Source organism: Morone saxatilis, unplaced genomic scaffold (assembly GCF_004916995.1).
Source record: "Morone saxatilis isolate NCDOM2014 unplaced genomic scaffold, NCSU_SB_2.0 Contig19, whole genome shotgun sequence".
Lineage (NCBI taxonomy): Eukaryota > Metazoa > Chordata > Actinopteri > Moronidae > Morone > Morone saxatilis.
This window is the reverse complement of record NW_023339751.1, coordinates 21,333,573-21,352,429: the sequence shown is the minus strand read 5'-3', so window position 1 is coordinate 21,352,429 and position 18,857 is coordinate 21,333,573. Positions and strand designations below refer to the sequence as shown.

The 18,857-nt window shown below is 41.4% G+C and overlaps 1 protein-coding gene across 1 annotated transcript in view; it reads left to right on the top strand.

Moving 5' to 3' along the window:
• Positions 1–587: 587 nt before the first annotated feature.
• Positions 588–18,857, top strand: part of gfra1a (gdnf family receptor alpha 1a) — a 91,601-nt gene continuing 73,331 nt past the window's right edge. Inside the window, exons 1-4 of the mRNA XM_035662924.1 lie at positions 588–1,021; positions 1,551–1,856; positions 2,780–2,860; positions 14,140–14,310. Coding sequence (XP_035518817.1) covers positions 958–1,021; positions 1,551–1,856; positions 2,780–2,860; positions 14,140–14,310 — 622 coding nt within the window. The 5' untranslated portion in view covers positions 588–957. The remainder of the gene's footprint in view (positions 1,022–1,550; positions 1,857–2,779; positions 2,861–14,139; positions 14,311–18,857) is intronic.

The following is an 18,857-nucleotide window of genomic DNA, read 5'->3' as shown; positions in this document are numbered from 1 at the left end:
AACACACTGTGCCTTAAAGCTCCTCCACATGGTGCTATATTAATCATGTCGTAAAAATGCACCACTTGTGAGTTACTTGAGTCATGCTCTTTGCCCTCTCCCTGTCAGCACAGCTACACTGAAATGTAAAAGCAGCCCACACACATCAGGAGTGGATAGTGCAGGCTACATATCATTACATCTTTAATGCGTTTTTCTTTTCTACTTTTTGTGCGTATGTGAGCTGAAAAGTTTATTACAAGTAAACACCATTAAAAGACTATAATAACCCTAAAGAGATTTGTTATGAGTGTGCAACTAAGCAGTGACGGTAACCATTCAAAATGACCATGCCAGTGCTTTTGTGCACCCATTGGGACTTACGTCTCCGGTGCTCATTAGAGAGTTAAGTGAGTTTAAAGCAATTTTTCTGTGCTTCCATTGTAATATCGCCATAATAAGGGAGTGTGTTTGCTGTGATAGGAAGGCCTATCTTTGTAAATGTATGATAAGATTGCTGTGCTTTAGTGCGAGGGGGAAGCTGGCACTCTCCTCCTGCTGAATGCGCCAGACAGCAGTGGGGCTCCAGTTGGCTGTGTGCGCTCAGACGCACAGACGCAAGCATCCCACTGGCTGGAGTTGGAGGACACTCGCCCGTTTCGTTTCCAGCGCTGCTCTGATCCCTGGTCTTTGTCTCCCTGCGGTGAGAAGACCACCCGCACGGGAGGGAAAGGAAGAAAGAAGCACTTCTTTTTGTGTGTGTAGGCTGTTAGGAGTCAGAGAAACTGTGCAGAATCGGAACTGGACACTTTTTGGAGGGGGGATTATTTCTCGCGTGAGGCGAGCTGGATCTGTTCTGTACAGCGGAGCGCGCACTGTTACGTCTTTTCAATGGATTTCAATACAGTGGAAGTACCCTGGGAATTCAACTACTGTTAAGTCGCTTTTAGTTCGCACATTTCGTTCCAACAAGGGTTTATGTTTCACATGGAGAGGAAGACGATGATCCTCGCAGTATTGTATGTCCTTCTGCCTCTTTTAGGTAAGTTTTACTTGAGTTATAACCACCAACAGCTGTCCCTTAGACACTAATGCATCCCATAGGTGCGTATAATATGTAGTGGCTGTGTGTGTAGAATATTAAGTGAGCGTGGCAGGGGCGGCAGGGTAACGTGGTGGGGATATACTGTAGTCCCAACTGCTCCAAAAAGGCAAAGTCCCTGGTGAACTGTCGCTGCCTCATTAAACAATAGTGTCTGTGAAAGCAAACTGCGTTTTGCTGTCGGGAAACTAGCTGTGTGGATCCCGAAGTTGTCAAGTAGTGTGGAACTGATTTCAATCAGTGGTGATATACAGTGTGATCTATAGATCCTTTAGTGGCGACATAGATGTGTTTATTCATGCCACTGAAGAGTAAATGCTCATCTTTAATATTTTAATCCCCGAAAAGCAGCTTGCAAAGTGCTTAAGCTGTGAATGTACTGTGAGCAAATAAAGCAAACAACTGCCAGAGGGCTATTATTGTGCTTTACTTTCATTATTATTATTATAAATGCCGCTTGTGTTTCCAGATGTGTTGTCTTATGCCGAGGAGAACCTGCGTGCTGGGGCCACCCGGCTGGACTGTGTGAGGGCCAGTGAGCAGTGCCTGAGGGAGCAGGCGTGCAGCACCAAGTACCGCACCATGAGGCAGTGCGTGGCCGGCGGCAAGGAGAGCAACTTCAGTATGGTGGCCGGCCTGGAGGCCAAGGACGAGTGCCGGAGCGCCATGGACGCACTCAAACAGAGCCCGCTGTACAACTGCCGGTGTAAAAGGGGCATGAAGAAAGAGAAGAACTGCCTGCGCATTTATTGGGGCATCTATCAGACGCTACAAGGTTGGTTTGGCAGAACTTTTTGGAAATTTCTTGTCCAGAACCCCTTAAGCAGATACTGATTCTGACTAGAATTGTGTAATGTTGCTGCTTCTGATCAGAGTATAGGCTTTGATGTGTTGTTTGTTGTGTAGAAGTCTAGTCTAGAGAATGAAACAATACCACAATATTAGTTTTTTTTCCTGGGGATGCAATAAAATCTCCATAAAGTCCCTGAGGGGTCTTTGTTTGGGCAGGACTGCTACAGTTAGAAAACAGCCTGCAGCTACAGTTAATGTGAAATGGACATTCCCCATAGGTTTTCTAATCTGGTTGGTAAAGGGGTGAGAAGATTAGTTGCCCCAGCTCCTCCCACTGCTGTCTAGAGGGTGCACCATCATCCTCACCCCACCCCCCCCTCCCCTTGCAGCTCTATGACCCTCCCTATCCCTGTTACCACAAACACAAAAACTCAAAGAGTAGCACACAGCGATGTATCTGATAACAGTCCGATGTGATCACGCACAATCACTCAATTTTCATTCAGATCTGGCCTCCGACTCAGTTCACAGCCACAGTCCAGCAGAGCCGAGATACTTTTTGACCTCCTAAATCATTTCCTTAAAGGTAATGGAGCGTAAGGCCCCTCAGCGCTCACAGTGCCATCTTAAAGTGTTTATCATAGCAGGGGGGGGGCTCTTAGTCCCTAAACTCCATCCAGCCCATTGCCAGCGAGTCGACTTCCAGTTGCACAATACAGCTGACCAAACTACCTAATCAAGCGTGTGGCTGTGTGCCAGCGTTGATATTGACTGACCCAAATAACCCATGTCACATGCAGGCCAATGTGAGGGGTGAACAATGATAAACAAAACAGGAGGGGGTTCAAAACAAAACGATTATCTGTCTATCTATCTATCTATAACATCTGGTCATCTTCCTCACAGGTAATGATTTCTTGGAGGATTCTCCGTATGAACCTGTGAACAGCCGTCTATCTGACATTTTCCGCCTGGCTCCCATCATAGGTAAGAATACAAAAAATCTACTCTGCGGAGGCTTTCACTCCATCCCTTAGTATTTATGTTTTTCATTGTTTCACCGGTCACCCCGTCTCAGTTGAGATACGGTTAAGCTCCAAGCTGTGCATGCTCTCACCGAAGGTTATCTGTGTGTCAAGTATTTATCCTCCCTCATCCTCTCTGCTATCTGTCTTTCTCTCCGCTCGTTCTCGCCCCAGCAATATTGCATGCTGGCTGGAAGTGACCTTGCATGGGGAGCTATAGTTCTGAGTCTCATCAAGCAGTGGATAAATGCTTCAGATGTGCGGTAGGAGGAGGGCTCTGTTGTTGCTGGTGTATTTCACTGTGGCTGTGGACAGCTTCCTCTTGTGGCTGTTTGAATCCACTTGTTGAAGAGACTGAGTGAGTAGCTCTGTGAGTAACGTGGGAGAGCATGACAGGCATTTTTCTGTTCTGTTTCTGTGTGTGTGAGCAATGCTGACTCAAGCCTCTAGATGGCGATGTTATTCCCTTCTTCACAGCCAGTCAGTTACTTTGTGGTCCCACAGTTGAGTCTGTTGTTTGGTATTTGAGAGCCTAATCTATGAATGTGGCGCAATCATGTAGCTGCTTACATTTTCATTATTCCACTGCAGGTGATGAGCTCCATGTCAAATCAAACAGACAAGCTCTGCCTCCACATCTTCAAAGAACTAGGCTGATATTTTGACCCCTTTTGATATAAAGAAGCCCTTTCTTTCTGTTTCCTCTGTCATTTTATCTCACAATAGGCTGATTTGCCCTAAACGAATGCTTCTCCTACAGTGGGGTGAGATCATAATGTGGGCGGTAAGATAGAGATACACAAAATCTTGGACTGGGTACCATCTTTATGACCAATTTGCTTATGAAGAATCACAGTCTGAGAAGCCAGCTTTCTTTTGTAAAGCTTATTCTCTACATTCTCTTGCTACTTTCTATAGAAAAAGAGGAGAATTTACAAAGGAGAAACCTACCATGTTATACTATGTATGTCTCTGGTTCTTAATACGCCAGCCAGCCCCAGCAAGGACAAGACACCCACAGGCCAGCAGTGCTGAAGCACGTGTAGCACAGGATCATAGTTTACATCACAGGCTGGTGACATCTCTCGACAGTCTGATCTGTAGGTTCCAGGAGTGGGGACAGACAGATTTATAGTCTCATTCTTATAGAGAAGGCACGCACTCCTTATTTGATGTCCAAATGCCTCTTTATGTTGATTGATGGCTTTGCAGTATACATCTCTTTGTAAGCGGCAGAGCTCAGACATCATATCAGCCTGAATCTGTCAGTATGGCTGCAACTAATGATTAACCTCATTAATGACTAATCTGTTGGTCATTTTTTCTATTACTCGATTAATTTAGCACATGAATCCATCTCACAATTCCCCAGAGCCCAAGATTAAGTCTTCAGAATGCTTGTTTGGTCCAACTAACAGTGCAAAACCCAAAATAGGAGTTCCCAATCATGGCTTGTGACCCCTTAAAATGGAAAACATATTTTATTTGACCCCTTATCACAAGCTCTTCTCAGGCTGTTTGCTTTGACAACTTTTTATAGGCTGAAGTAGTAAAAGTGTTCAGTATTTACCAAGAAAAAACATTAAGAAAAGGCAGGAAAAAACATTTTGTGTAAAAAAAGTCTATATGTTTTTCTTTTTTCTCTTTTCTTAATCATCTGGTGATGCCTTAGATTTATCTTAGGAGGTCCAAACCCCAGGTTTGGAATAACTGGACGAATTGACTAAAGTTAAAGTGCTATTTAAAAAAAATCTTTATGTTTATTTCCACCTTTGCAAATAATCCTTCTTTTGACGTAACATCAGATCAGCCTGGATCTGTCATCAAAGTGCCGTTGTGGAGAGCGTGACTTCTTATGGGTCTGTCTATAGTTTCCCTTTGTGGATAAGGAGCGATATGTTATAAATGGACAAGTGAAATGGTGATAAGCATAGAAGACTGAGCAGAGAAGTAGAAGAATGGCTTCTGATTATTAGAAGAGTCGTAGAGCAAGAGCAGGGGATGGAGGGGTGAGAGGAGAAGGCTGCAGGGGTGAGGGTTAATCAGTGAATAGCAGGGTAAGGAGAGAGAAGGAGAGCACAGAAACAAAGCATGAGATCACTCTGCCTCAGCTGCTCTTTCTGTGGAAATTAAAGGGCAAGGTGACAGGAGAAGGATCGAGGCATAAATGATTAGAGCTTACAGCTTGTTTTTGATCACTCAGACAGCCTTGGACGTTTCAGTTCTACGGTGTAGCGCAACAAATTGAGCAAAGAAAGACTTGATACACAAAAGCCATAAAAACATACATAGTTTGAAAGGGGACCAATATGAAAAGTACTCTCTGGGGATTCTCGTTTTTAAATTATGCAAATTTTGGTCTGGTTTTGCACAGAACTTTATATTGCAGGAGGTAGGAGTGATATTAGAGTACAGTACAATACCCAGTTTGATTGTTTTTCTCGTTGTCTTTCTATAGGAAGTCTCTGTTACTATTAAGGCTCTCTCCCGAACGTGTCCCATGTTTGTCTCAGTAAGGCAGTAGGACTCAGTGATCCCAGGCTATAGGAACAATAGGCAGCCGCAATGATCCTGTAATTCCATAATCGACCCCATGTCTCCAACTGAAGCGACTAATCTCCTGTGACACCCATACATACAGTGCACAGATGCGCAGACACTCAAGCACACACACGCACACACACAAACACACTGCTGTACTCTGAACACCTGTTCCCAATGAAACGCCCATAAGCGTCAGTCTGATTTCATTAGAGAGACACATAGGGTGTCATCTTGGCCACACAAATGTACTGTATGTACAACTGAAGTGGATATATACATTGTCTTTGCTGTTTTACATAAAATCATTACAGAATACTTAACAGGGATTAATATTTAAACTGCCAGATATTACATGTTTAAGTTTGTGAACAGAATTTTTATAAATAATAAAACATGTATTGAATACAAGATGCATAAAACTTAAACACTGACATAATATAAACCTTAAATAATTATAAACTCTGTGTGTGTAAAATATATAACATTCTAGCTGATAGATGTGCACACAAGCAGACAACACACAGCAGTGGGTTAAATTAGCTAATTATTTTCAGATCTTTTTACCGGGGGCAGAGTGCCTTTACCTCTGGTCCTGTGAGTCAGAGGCAAGTTTGAGCAACTTACTTCTCTGCACCAAAAAAAAAGCATCTACTGCAGTAGTTGCGGTTAATTACTCAGTAGTGTTTTTAGAGACATAAAATATGCACAAGTTCTAGATATTCATCACTGTAACTAAAAATCTGCCTCTGCAAATGTGTTATTTTTATGGTCATGAATGTCTAGAAAGAATAATGTTGGTGTCTGAGACCTACTTCTGGACATGTTGTCAGCACTTTTAAGGATTTGAGATTGCCGTAGGTTTTCAATGGACTTCAGAAGCAATACAGATTGAATGCCATCTTGTCTGTTTTTGTAGTCCACCATGTCTGTCCTGATCAGCACTTCTTTACGACTGATAGCGTCCCTATTTCAACAGTGTCGTAATACAGACACTGTAACTCTGTTTGAAAGTTGCCATCTCCGTCATTCATGTGATGAAGTGATGAAAGCTGTAAATCTGGAACCTGTGAATGTGAAGTGCTCATATTCAGAACTAGTTTAACACATCGGTCTCTGGATGTAAACAATTCTCACTGCCTGTGAGGATGTAACGAAGCATGTGCGCCTGTGTTTTTTCCTGATATTTTACTTTTAATTTAAGCTGTTGTTTGCTCACCTCAATTTCCTTTCTCAACAAAATATCCCTGTGTTAAGTCCCTTTATCTTTCCTCTCTGTCTCTCCGTAGCAGCTCTACCTGTTTTGATGTCTCTGTTTCAGTTCATTAAAGGGCTCTGAGTTTTTCTGCTGCCCCGAGGAACCTTTGAGATCACCGCTTTCCAATTTGTAGAAAAGTGTGTTGTTTTCTCTTTATATTGAGCACATACAATACACATGACATACATACAGCGTATAAAAGTATGCCTGTGTAAAAAAGCTAAATCTGCACATTTTAACTGCGTATATATACATCAATACATTTTGGTGTGTGACCTTTCTTTGCACTTAGAGAGATGCTAGCTTTGTAAATCAGTAAAGAAAAAGGTAGCCATCACACTGAGCCGAAAACAATCATTTCCCATCGCACTGTATGAGTTAATAGAAGCTTAGAGGAAGCAAAGAGCAGAGTTTAGATGAAATGGCTGCCCTTCTCTTCACCAGTTGCCCATGTGTATGAGTCACTGATCCATGCAGGAGGGAGCAACACAGAAACAGAGAGCATTATTCTGAGATTAAAGTGGACTTGGAATTACTACCACACCATTTGGCCCAGGCCGCTGGAAAATCAAAGCGGTGTAGGAAATGGATGAATACCCAGCCTGGGTAGTTTCGTATTACTGTATTCATGAACACTCGCTGTTCCAGGTACTTTTTGTATCCCTTTCAAAACATTTCCTCTCCTCATCTGCGGTTTCTTCTTCTTGTCCTTATGGTGCATCTTCATCGTTTTTTGAGACTTCGAGTCTAAAAGGATATTGAATGCCTAGCTCTTGCCATCATCATGACTCATCACTCATCATTTTTTATTCCTATAGAGTGTCAAAGCACAACTAAGGTATGCTTGACTTAAAAAAAACATTTCTACATCTGGGAAATGGGTGATTTGAACTACTTTCAAAACATTTTGGCATATGGCCACAAAGATTACGGTGCATGATGATGCACTCTTTACAGATAAGAGACCATTTTATTGTGTGAGCCAAACGTCATTTCGCAAAACTACGGTGAGAGAGGTGAGAGAAATGTAACACGGGGCAAAAAGTGACACGGACCATAATCGACAGTCTGGGCAGCAGCCAAAAGTGACTTAACGTAAATACAGCAGCTGTGGTTAAATGATGGGGTGGCAGTGGGTGAAAACGGATAAGAACATCACAGATTCCAGGAGGTGCGACCTATGAATAAAGATGAGTTTATACAACTATCATTTTCACTCTGGCCTGCGGACTGACCTTTTACGGTTTTTTGGCAGTTTTGAAGTGATAATATAGCATTTAGGTTGGCAGCACTTATCTTTTGTTTGTTTGTACTTGAAAACTTTATAGTAAACAGGGCAGTGTTTGAGATTTATGGCATAGTAAACCCTTTCTCCTCCAAGCCTTTCCCTATCCTTACATGTGAAGGGCATCAGGAATTGTTTCCTAATTCAACTAAATCTTGACAAATTTTCTTGAGTGTAGGAGCTATTTATCTCCAACCTGTACAAATTTTCTACCAGCGGCTATGCAGTAATCAGAAACCGTGTTCTCTGGCTTGTAATGAATTTTTCCCCCCTTTCGTTATGTATTGATGTCTGATTGGCATAAACTCTCTCCTTAAGCTCCGTCCTCTTCCCAGTTGGCTGGTAAAGCAGATCTCGGTATATCACCCACTCACCACTCATAAGCCCCAATACACCAAAGCTCAATATTGTGTCTCTTCCATGTGTCAAGACTTCAAACACATCTTGTCCTCCTCCCTCCTACTACTAAAGACAACCTTGAAGCGCAGTTGCAGCGATGTGTGTATATATATGTGTGTGTGTGTTGTGAGTGTGAAAACATCTGTAAGTGCGTGGCCCGGCTGTCAAGACCAAGGCAGCGCTTCAAATCCCCCTGTGCTGACACGCAGGGCTGAGAGGCTGTCAGCACCACTCAACTACTGGCTGCAGAGGAAGTCACTCTCATTATGAGCTGCCAATGTTTAGAGATAAGAGTGTCTACTGCTATCTCTTTCCCTGCTTGTGTTTGTGTGTATGCCTGCATCTGTGTATGTGTGTTTATGTGGGTGCGAGATAGAGTCAGGGAGGGAACGCAGAGGAGTTACAGAGGTAGAAACATCATTTATTGTGCCTGTTCTCTTAACTTTATTTTCTGCCTTTATTTATCCAGAGTTGGTTGACTGAGCACACTTGCTCTTTTTTCTGCCATTCCCTGCTTCACGCTTATTCAGTCAAACATATTTGTAGCTGGGAGTTGCTCTGGATATAAACAGTCCCACACTGTTTGCCACCAAGCAGATTTAGTGTTTACTTTATAGAAGTTGTCGAAGGAGTGGGTGTTTCCTCACTTTTTTTTGCCTTCAGCCTAGTGATACACCAATCTGATACACTGGATAAGGACTGGGGCCGATCCTGACCTTATTAAACGGATCAGGTGTTGGCCAGACATGATCGGTCTTTCCAGACCTTAAGATTGTTAAAAACATACAGAGACACCCTGCACAGCTGATGGTTAAACCAACATACACAAATGTTTTGGGCTTTACAGTCAGAAAACAGCATAAGTTGAAAAGCTGAGTAAAATGCAGCGGACAACACAGTGGATGACTACAATTATTAGAGACGTTTTCGGACAAGAACACACAATCTCAATTAGAAAATAACTCTTCACAGCACAGCAGACAATTTTCCCATTTGCTTCGATGAAGTCACGAGTTCCCTGGTTTGGTTTGGGTGTCATACATAGCCGTGCACTTCTGACCTCATCAACGTACTTATAAACTCTTTTGCATCATTTACCAGAAAGCTACTCCTTCAGCTTTGTAAACTAAATGACTCAGTTCCCTGAAGCAGATTTCATTTAATCTGCATCATCAAAAGAGATGCTTTTCTTTTTCTGCATGTCAGTCACAGACCATGTGCAGCTCTCAGTCTGGTCTGACTCATCACTTTAATTTTTGAATTTAAATTGGAGGCCTTTCCAGACAGTTTTATCCAGGGTACTTTCCTCCTCCAACTCTTAAGCTGGCGAATAGTCAAACCGGTTTACGGCTTAATTTAACTGCACCCACATTCTGTTTTTTTCTCAATCCTCACACCTGGAGCTGGCAGAGATGCAGTGTCCATGGAATCTCTGCAGCACATGTACATGGTGCCATGCATGTTTATTCCTCACTTGTTGTTCTTCCTTTCAGCCCAGTGTGAGCTACCATCTTACTACTACTAAGTATGGTCCTCTTGTTGTGATTTTTGCATGCATTGCCTATTTAAAGGGCCAGTGTGTAGGATTTAGTGGCTTCTAACAGTGTATGTAAGTGACATGTGCCAACAAATTTTAGCAATACTGAGGCTGATAAAGTACAGCTAATGTGATTCTGATCTGGCACCACTGTAAGGATAAACATGTAACATGTATTTAATTCTGGGAGCTATATGGGGTTCAACTGGTGTGTAATGTTAACCTTGCTAGGCAGGTGGACTTGCAAGATCACGTGGTCCAGACCAATTTGCGTCTTACTGGCAGCTACGACACAAGCTACAGGCATAGTTTAACATCCCAGATTAGTGCCTGCCTTTTTCCAAATAGTTACCAACAACATCTTCCCAGATGGTTCTGTGTAACAAACTATCTGGCGCAGGCAGGTTAATGTAATGCTAGTGTGGCTGTAGACTTTTGGTCTTGTCTTTAACCCTTTAAAGTCTCTGTAGTACACTGTCATGACATATTTCTAGTACGCATCCTTACATTGCATCCATTTATCTATCATGCAAGTCCACATCTATAGGATGTCATCTGTTTGCAATGCATTAGAAACAATAACTGCCTCTATAGGTCTCCTCATCCTGTTCCCTGCATGGGAGTTTGTTTTGTTAAAGACTCCCAAATCCACTGCCGACATCACTGTCCCTGTGCCTTGTCTCATATGAAACCTAATCAATACAGCGCTGTGTTAGATTGGAAACTTGAGGCTGTGTCTACAAGAATCTATTGATTTCTCTCTTTTTCCCCTGTTCCCTCCTTCTTTTCTGCCCAAACTCTTCCGCACAGACCGGGATCAAAGGCTTTATCCTTCAGCAAGGTTTGTGGTGTACAATTCCACACTGAGCTCCGCTCTTGTGTTCTGAGAGAAGGACACAGTCTGTTGGGGATTTGTGTTTTCACTGACCTTGTCTCCTCTCTGTACAGTAGATTTTTAGCATAAAGTGTACAGTAATGTGACCTATTCATAGATTCTAAGAGATGCATGAGTGTATTTTTAGTTAAATATAGATGGATTGAAGTTGTTGGTTGTTGGGGAGGAAAGGCAAGGCTTAAGGAAATTTTCTCTATTTTGTGGAAGAAAGATTATTCTGATTCAGTGGTACCTGTCAGCTTGCATTGTAAAATGTACTATATTATGCAGGAGGGACTGAACGTATTTCAGATTCAATCCAAAGGCAAGGTCAAGAGAACACCTTTATATTCCATGTCTCATGTAGAACTCTATTTTTATATTTCTTTATTCCAACCAAGCCTTTTAAAATTCTCTCTCCCCACGCAGCTACATGTCAGCTGGCCACTTATTTCGCCGCACTGTTTCAAAAATGACCGATCCAGCTGTGGGCCATTGGCAGAATAATTCTAACAGCAGCCACATCACCAGGTTGCCAGTTCAATCGCTGGCTGGCACACCATGGGCCAAGAAAATCATTTAGTTAAAGGTGACCAGATTTGAGTCCCTCTGAGAGGCCTTTGATTGGATGTGAAGTGGAGGGGTGATTCATCATAGTTAATAAATTCGGTTGACAGCTCAAATCAGCACGAGGGAGCATGTGCCAAGTCCCCCACCCCCCCTCGCTGCTTTATACTGCATGCAAATACAGACAATTAACTTCTCACATACACAGTTGCAGACACCTACACTGATTTATACACGATTATGTGTGCGCATGCAATCAGGCATGACCCACAGGCAAAGGATTGATTGCACAAATGTATACAACTTTATGTTTAAGAAATAACAGTCAAATTCTTAAGTGAAATATTTCATTTAGATATAAGTTTTTCCAAAACTTTGTATGTTGTTATAAAAAAAAATGCAGTGTGAAAACGCTCCATTAGAAATTTCAAGAGGCCTAGGGGCCTATGTAGATTTACATCATGCCTCAGTTTGTTTACTCCTAGGAAGGTTTTGACCTGAAAATTACCAAATTAATTCTTACATGCTTGCCTGTGCCTACGTAAATGTAAATCATGCCTCATTCTGTTTTGTACACTTTACAGACTTATCTCTTTCAAATGCATTTAAATGTTACAAATAACTACATTTTAATCAACAATGATGAGAAGATTGTTTTAGTACAGAGTAGTTAATTACAGTGTCTTATAATCACATTGTGTTGTGCTTGGCTGGCTGAGGCATGACTGACCACTGGCAGGTGTGCCAAAGCCACGGCCTTCTGTTAAGCTGGTGCTCTAAGCCCTCAGCTGCACCCAGTCAACTTGTAGGATTAACTTTCCTCGGCTCCGGCCGTCAGGGCTTTCACTTGTGTCGCTGTGTCTTAATAGAATTTCATACTCCACCAACGTAAACTGGACTGCACTGAGCTATACTGTTTCCTTCTTTTATAGAAGTGGATTTGTAAAGTTATGTCTCTTCCCCTGCTTGAAATTGTTGAAATGCCTCATTCCCAGTCAATTTTACTGACCTCTTTTTGCCGCCTTCGTGTTGTACCATCGATATTACATGACCGTTGAGACGTCAACGAGAACAATACTAGCATAGTAGTAATAGTAATCATAGTCAGCAGTGAGATTTATTGTTTCTTCTTTGTTTATCTGTAAGAAGGGAGTGTAACATCACACTGTACTGTACAAGCCAATACTTTTAATTCAGTACATATTGTAAATTTATGCATTTTGTTAAAAAACTGTCCAACAATGCATTGTCATAGTTGTTAAGCCAATATAGTATATTGCTTTTGTCACCACCTGTGGTTGTTTCTGTCATATTGTAAAACACTGCCTTTGCAGCTAAGGCTAAGAGCCTTTTGCTCTTACAAAATGTTTTTATCTTGATGCTATTTTATATACTTGCTCCGTAAGTTTTTTTATAGGATAACATACCTTTGCACTGCTTGCAGCAGTATAAATGATCTTTTCCTGCTTAACACACTTTGAAGGTCCCTACTGGTTGATTGGAATTTACACTCCCTGTCCCCTGTGATCATGATTGTCAACAGCCATAGTGCGTCTGATTAAAGCGGCGTCTCTAACGAACAAACGCCTCTCTTTGGAGAATAATAGCTTCACCCCTTTTCTCTCCCTTCTCCCTTTGTGCCGCTTCTTTTGATCACAGAACAGCAGCATCCCTGTAAAGCAAACATGGCTTTAAACAGACACACAGACACACACAACCAACAGTCAAGAGTGTACATGCACCCATACACACGCAATGCAAGAATGCATGCACCCGCTGGCACCCAAAAACACGCAAACGCACACACAGCATCTAGCTGAGCTCTTGTTCTGTGCCATCCTTTGCTCTCAGAGATGTTAAAGGAGGGCATTGATACATAAATTTGCATTTGTTTCATCCACAACCATCTTCCTAACTAAAAATCTATAACTACATGCCCCCAATTTGCCATGCAGCTTCAGATGCTTCTATTCTGGGCTTGTTTCATGTGAGGCTAGCGTGACTGTTCAATCGATTCTGTTGTGTGTACACTCTCTTCACACATAAGTGGGCTAAACAGCGATCTTTCACTGCACCGATTGTGCTGTTTGTCAATGGGTAATCTAGATAAACACCACCCAAATTCTTTTTGTTGCAGTTGGGTTGCAGTTGGGCTCTTTATTTGTACTTAAAGCACTTGCAGCTTTGATTCTCATGTTAGAGTTTGTAAGAAAAATAAAGAAAACATAAGTGACCGCTGATGTGAAAAAATGTTAGTTGCGGAGGTTGCGCAGTCTCATCCAGCAGGTATAGAACCTAGATATAAAGATGTGGACCAGTTGTGAGAGTGTGAGAGTTGTGACAAGTGTTTCCTTGATTGACACTAACAATAAATTAAAGAGCTCAGGGCTTCTTCTCACTATGTCTGCTGCAGATAAGAACTATACTCCCTCAGCGATGTTACAGGCAACAATTCCTTTTTCATTATTCTCTTCTCTAGCATACTTAACTTGTGTTTCAATTCTTCCTTTTATTAAACTCAGGAATCATTCAAATCTTGCTCCTGTGTGCCCCTTCTGCCTTTACCTTTGCCTACCTGGAAAGCATCCAAAATGTGACTTTTGCCCGTCAGCTGAATGATCTGAATGCTCTCTTTCCGGTTCTTGTTTGACCTTTCCCCTTTGACCTGTGAGTATCCCCTTTTATCATTTGGAGTCTTGACCTCCCTGTGACCTTTGTGAACCCTGATGACCCCTGATGGCTGTTGGTTGGTGGTCCTGAATGAAGCGCATCTCTTACAGAGGGTGGGGAACCTTGGAGCAGCTTCGCCACTTCGGCTCCAGGCAGGGGGGGCGCCCAGGGCAGGGTATCTCAGGGCAGAGAGCCCGCTCTGGGCAGAGGGAGCCCCTCTTCCACGGAACTGCAGGATCCCAGTAGAAACAGGAGAGCTCATCCCAATTGGGCCATACTGGGTAACATAATAACATAATAATAGAGTTGTGTTTGTGTGTGTTTTTGATTGTGCATGATTGTTTTCTTGAGATAAAGTCAGACACAGAATACATATTCCATATCAGATTGTGAACAGTGTCAGCAGTTGAACTTGTACTGTGCCATTCACCTGCAGTTGGTTTTCTTTGCTATGGACAAGTGTAGATAGATAGTTTTGTCATTTTGTACAAAAGCACAATTATTGTACCCATTTCTCAAAAAGCTGGTTGCTGATTTGTAATTTTATAAGGTTACATAACAGTTGATCCTAGTCCTTGTTGCCTCAGAGAGCCATACCAAATGTACTGTCTGTGTGCTTTTTTCAGAATGTCTGTTATTTGGCTGACTAGTATACAACACATGTAGAAATAGCTGAATTTGAGTGCACATTGTTGTTTGCTCTAGGTTCATTTTGTTAAAGCAGGACTTTCCAAGCATGAAGAACTGCTGGTTATCAGATATCATCTGTCTGTTTATACCCAGAAAACTACATTTTCAGGTTGACTCATGCAGTTGGTGTAGATGAAGCAGACCACATCTGAACTAGACCAACACCAAATTATTCAGGTGGTCTGGTAGTTTATAAAAATAAAAGTGTAATAGATCAGGAGTTTAACATGTCCGCTCCAAAGATGCGTGGGCTTGAGATATGAGACATGTAATATCAGTTTGCCTTGGATCTGTTGATCTGTTCACACTTGGTACCTGGCTTCCTTGGTATCAGATTAAGCCAGTTATAGACTGTGGTTCCTTTGGGACCATCTGGGGGAGGTGTCAGACCACTGGTCTGGCTGTCTGTCTGTCTGCTTAGTCAGCTGTGTCAGGGAGGGTTGACATGTCCTTCAGAAGAATTTCTACAGCAGATGTGCTCTCTGTTGAAAAAAGAAGCAAGGGAGGGATGGAATGGGGAGGGAGCAAGAGACAGTGAGAAATGTGTGTGTGGGGTAGGGGGGGGATAGAAGAAGTAGAGGATACAGTATGTCATATTTTGATATTCCCACTGTGCCATTTTGGCTTATGAATTTCCATTTTAGAGGGCAGTCAATGTCTGTGACTGCTACATTAGTTTTATAACCAAAAACAGCTTATTGCAGGCTGTGATAGTGCGAGGCCAATATTTCATTTTGCATGCCGGCCTGCTAAAAAGTTAACTTGCTATGCCTTTGTGAATGAATTTGGTCATTATTTTGCAAAACACTGCATTATTTCAATTTTAGTGTACATATGCGCCTAGAGTGTGCACACATACTGACACAGACACTGTCATACTAATAGATTCTTTTGCTAGACTGCAAAGGCATGAGCATTTCTCAGTGACAAATAAATATACACACACATACAAAAACATACATCACCGCATATATGTGTGCACCTCTTATTCCATGCACAGCTGACCAAAGAAGCAAACACAGATCTGCACTCTCACTGGAAAACACACACATTTTCTGCTGCGAGTCATGCTCAAGGGAGGATTACATCAATAGTGGTGTGAGGTTGAATCATGCTGAATTGTGTGTTCTGACTAAAACCTGAGGGGCACCACACTCTCCCTGCCTTTTTCTCTCTCAATTTCACTAGGAGCATTTCCATCCACCTGTTTTAATGCATATTTTCAGTTTAAGCGTTAAACATTTGAGTGGAAATGTCAGAAAATATAAAAAAAAGATTTAAAAGTGCAAAACGGTTTAACATTTATCTGAGGTGAAAAAGTTATCGATTAAGAGAAGACACGATAAAGGCTAATGGAATATTTGAATTAACAATTATGTACCTATTATTACCTCTCTTACAGTAAACAACGCTTCCCATATCATGCTGCAAGGAAGTCCCCCAAAAAATTGGGTAATAATTTAATTTTACTATTATTGTATCAACTAAAAGCTAAAAACATTAAACAGTCCAATGAGAGAATGCATAAGAATGACCATTGTGTTCTAGTTTCACACTCTTCACTGTTAATCTACAATAAAGACAGTTGGAATAACTGAATCTTATCAGACGGGGATCCCTGAGACCACATCTTATCAAATATGGGTCTGCAGCCTGATGTGTATAAATCTGGGCGTCCTTGATATCAAAATGGTTGAGAGCCAATGCTCTAGGACGCTAATACATGAAATCAATATCCCTATGTAGTGCCTGGCAGATAACCCTTTTTACATTAAAGCATGCAAATGATGTCATGAGAGGCAGCAATGAAATACCACAATGGACCAAAGTGTAATCTTGTTAAGACACGTTGAGTATATTCACATCATGGCAGTTGATGGAAACACACTGATTTGCATTTTATTTGACTTTTGTTTAACTTTTAAATAGAAAAATATTTTTTCATTCAGCTCTCAATTTCTGTCTCTGTCTCTGTCGGTTTACAAAACATCGCCAGGATTAGAATCCAAATCAACGTCATTGGTCAAGTTTCATGACACTAGAAGGAAGTTTACTCTGGTATACTTATATACAATATCAAGAACACATTTACAGGGAGACTCACACATACAGTATAAATGAAGAAACAGAAGCTAAACAAAGATGTGAAAGAAGAGAAGTTGAGTAAATCTGCAGTTCTATGACAATAACCACACTCTGCTGAGACAGATGCACGCTGTAGCAATCTGTAGCAGCGCTGACATGAAGACATGCTCAAAAGCTGCAGTATTATGTGTACTGATAATCTCGTGCTTTTTATCAAGTCACTGGTGCATGAGAAGGGCAGCTGGTGTTTAGGATGATGGAGATCAAAGTACTACACAGTGAAGGACCATTCCTTCACTGTGTAGTACTTTGTGATGGGCACAGAAGCTCCATCCCCCTCTTCAGACACTTTTAGTTTGACAAAGTGTCTCAGAGAGACGTTTATGCAAAGGTTGATATGTCGCTCTGCCACTCTCCGCCTGTCATGCCTAAATGCTCCTGCTACTGTCTGCATTGTGTGGGTGAGTGCCTGGGCGGGGGTGTCGGTGTGTAGAAGAGAGTGTGCATGTTTCCTCGGGGATGCTAGCGGATTAATTAAAAACTTCAATCCCTCTGTTCTCTGACAGGAATATGGATGTCGCTGAGGGCTTAACTGTAAATACTTTTTCTCCAAATTTGTCATTTAAAAAGATTCTTCGTCTCAGGTAATAATTGTTGTATAAGGTGCTGCAGTGAAGATTTGAAAAAGAGTAAATAATTGGACTTGATTTGCCTTTTCCACACTTTTATGAGTATCACTAGTTTCAAGTTAACATTGAAACATCTGTCTAAGATCAAATTTCACCTCATTCTTCTTATTGTAGTTATACTGCCCTAACATTCTCCATTTACTTAAACAGAAAAAAGCTGCTATGGCCTGCCTGCAAAACTGTGTAAATTGACCTTCCATAAACAAACGGCACATTATCAAAGTCTTTACTTTTTGATAGATGCTTCTTATAGTACTTCACTCAAAAGCATAGATCGATCGGTAAAAAAATGCATCTCCAAAAAGGCAAATTAAACGTCAGAGTAGTTAATTTTCATAAATAAATAAAAAAGAGTAGACATAAACGTTGCCACAGGAAAACCAGCTGGGAATGTTACCTAAGGGAGAGCAACAGCTCTGCCATAAAACATCAAAGATTATGATAGAAGAGGATGGTGCATACAGCATGACACTGTTGTCTTTAATATCATGATGAAGCCTGTGTTGTTTGATGGCTCAGAAGTGTCTGTCATCTCAGTGAAGACCCTCTAACAAAGAACCCAGATGGCCTTTTTAAATGTAACAGAAAAGATGGTTAAATGGCGCCATCCTTAAATTGAATACTAACAGTATTGATATTATATTGATTATATTGAATTGGCCACAAAATTCCTTTTTTCCTTTTAAAGACATTGCATTACCAAAGTTTATCATGTGGAGGACGGCTCCATGTAAGATTAGGCAGCTTCACCCAGCTTTTGCTTTTCATGTAAATCGAAATGCTTCCTTAAAGGACCAGTGTTTCGGATTTAGTCGCATCTAGCGGTGTAGTTGCAAATAACAACTATTTAAATACTGCTCAGCCTTCAAATTGTGTAGGGGAAAGCACAGTGGCATGCAAAAAATGCAAAAGGCCGTATCGCCAGCAGGTGTTTGGTTTGTCTGTTACGGGCTGCTGTAGAAACATGGCCATTTGAGACAACAAGCAGAACGAAAGGAAAGAGAGGTAGAAAAGTTGGTTTCATACTACTCATAAAGAATCAGTGTAGAACATGATCAGTGGTGAGAACTAACATTTACTTAGTACTAAACACAATTTGCACTTAATTTAAGATATGATGAGATGTCAATTTTGGAAAAGTATGTCATTTGATGTATGTCAGCTTTTCCCCATGTGACTAGGAATACGTGTCATATGTCTATCTTTTTAAAATTTTGAACTCAAAATGCACAGAAGAGTGTAAGGACACTTTTGATTGTGGTTGCTGTTGCAGGGATCAAACCTGTGGTATTCCTCATGATTCTCTCTGTCACCCTGAACAATTCAATTCAATTCAATTTAATTTTATTTGTATAGCGCCAATT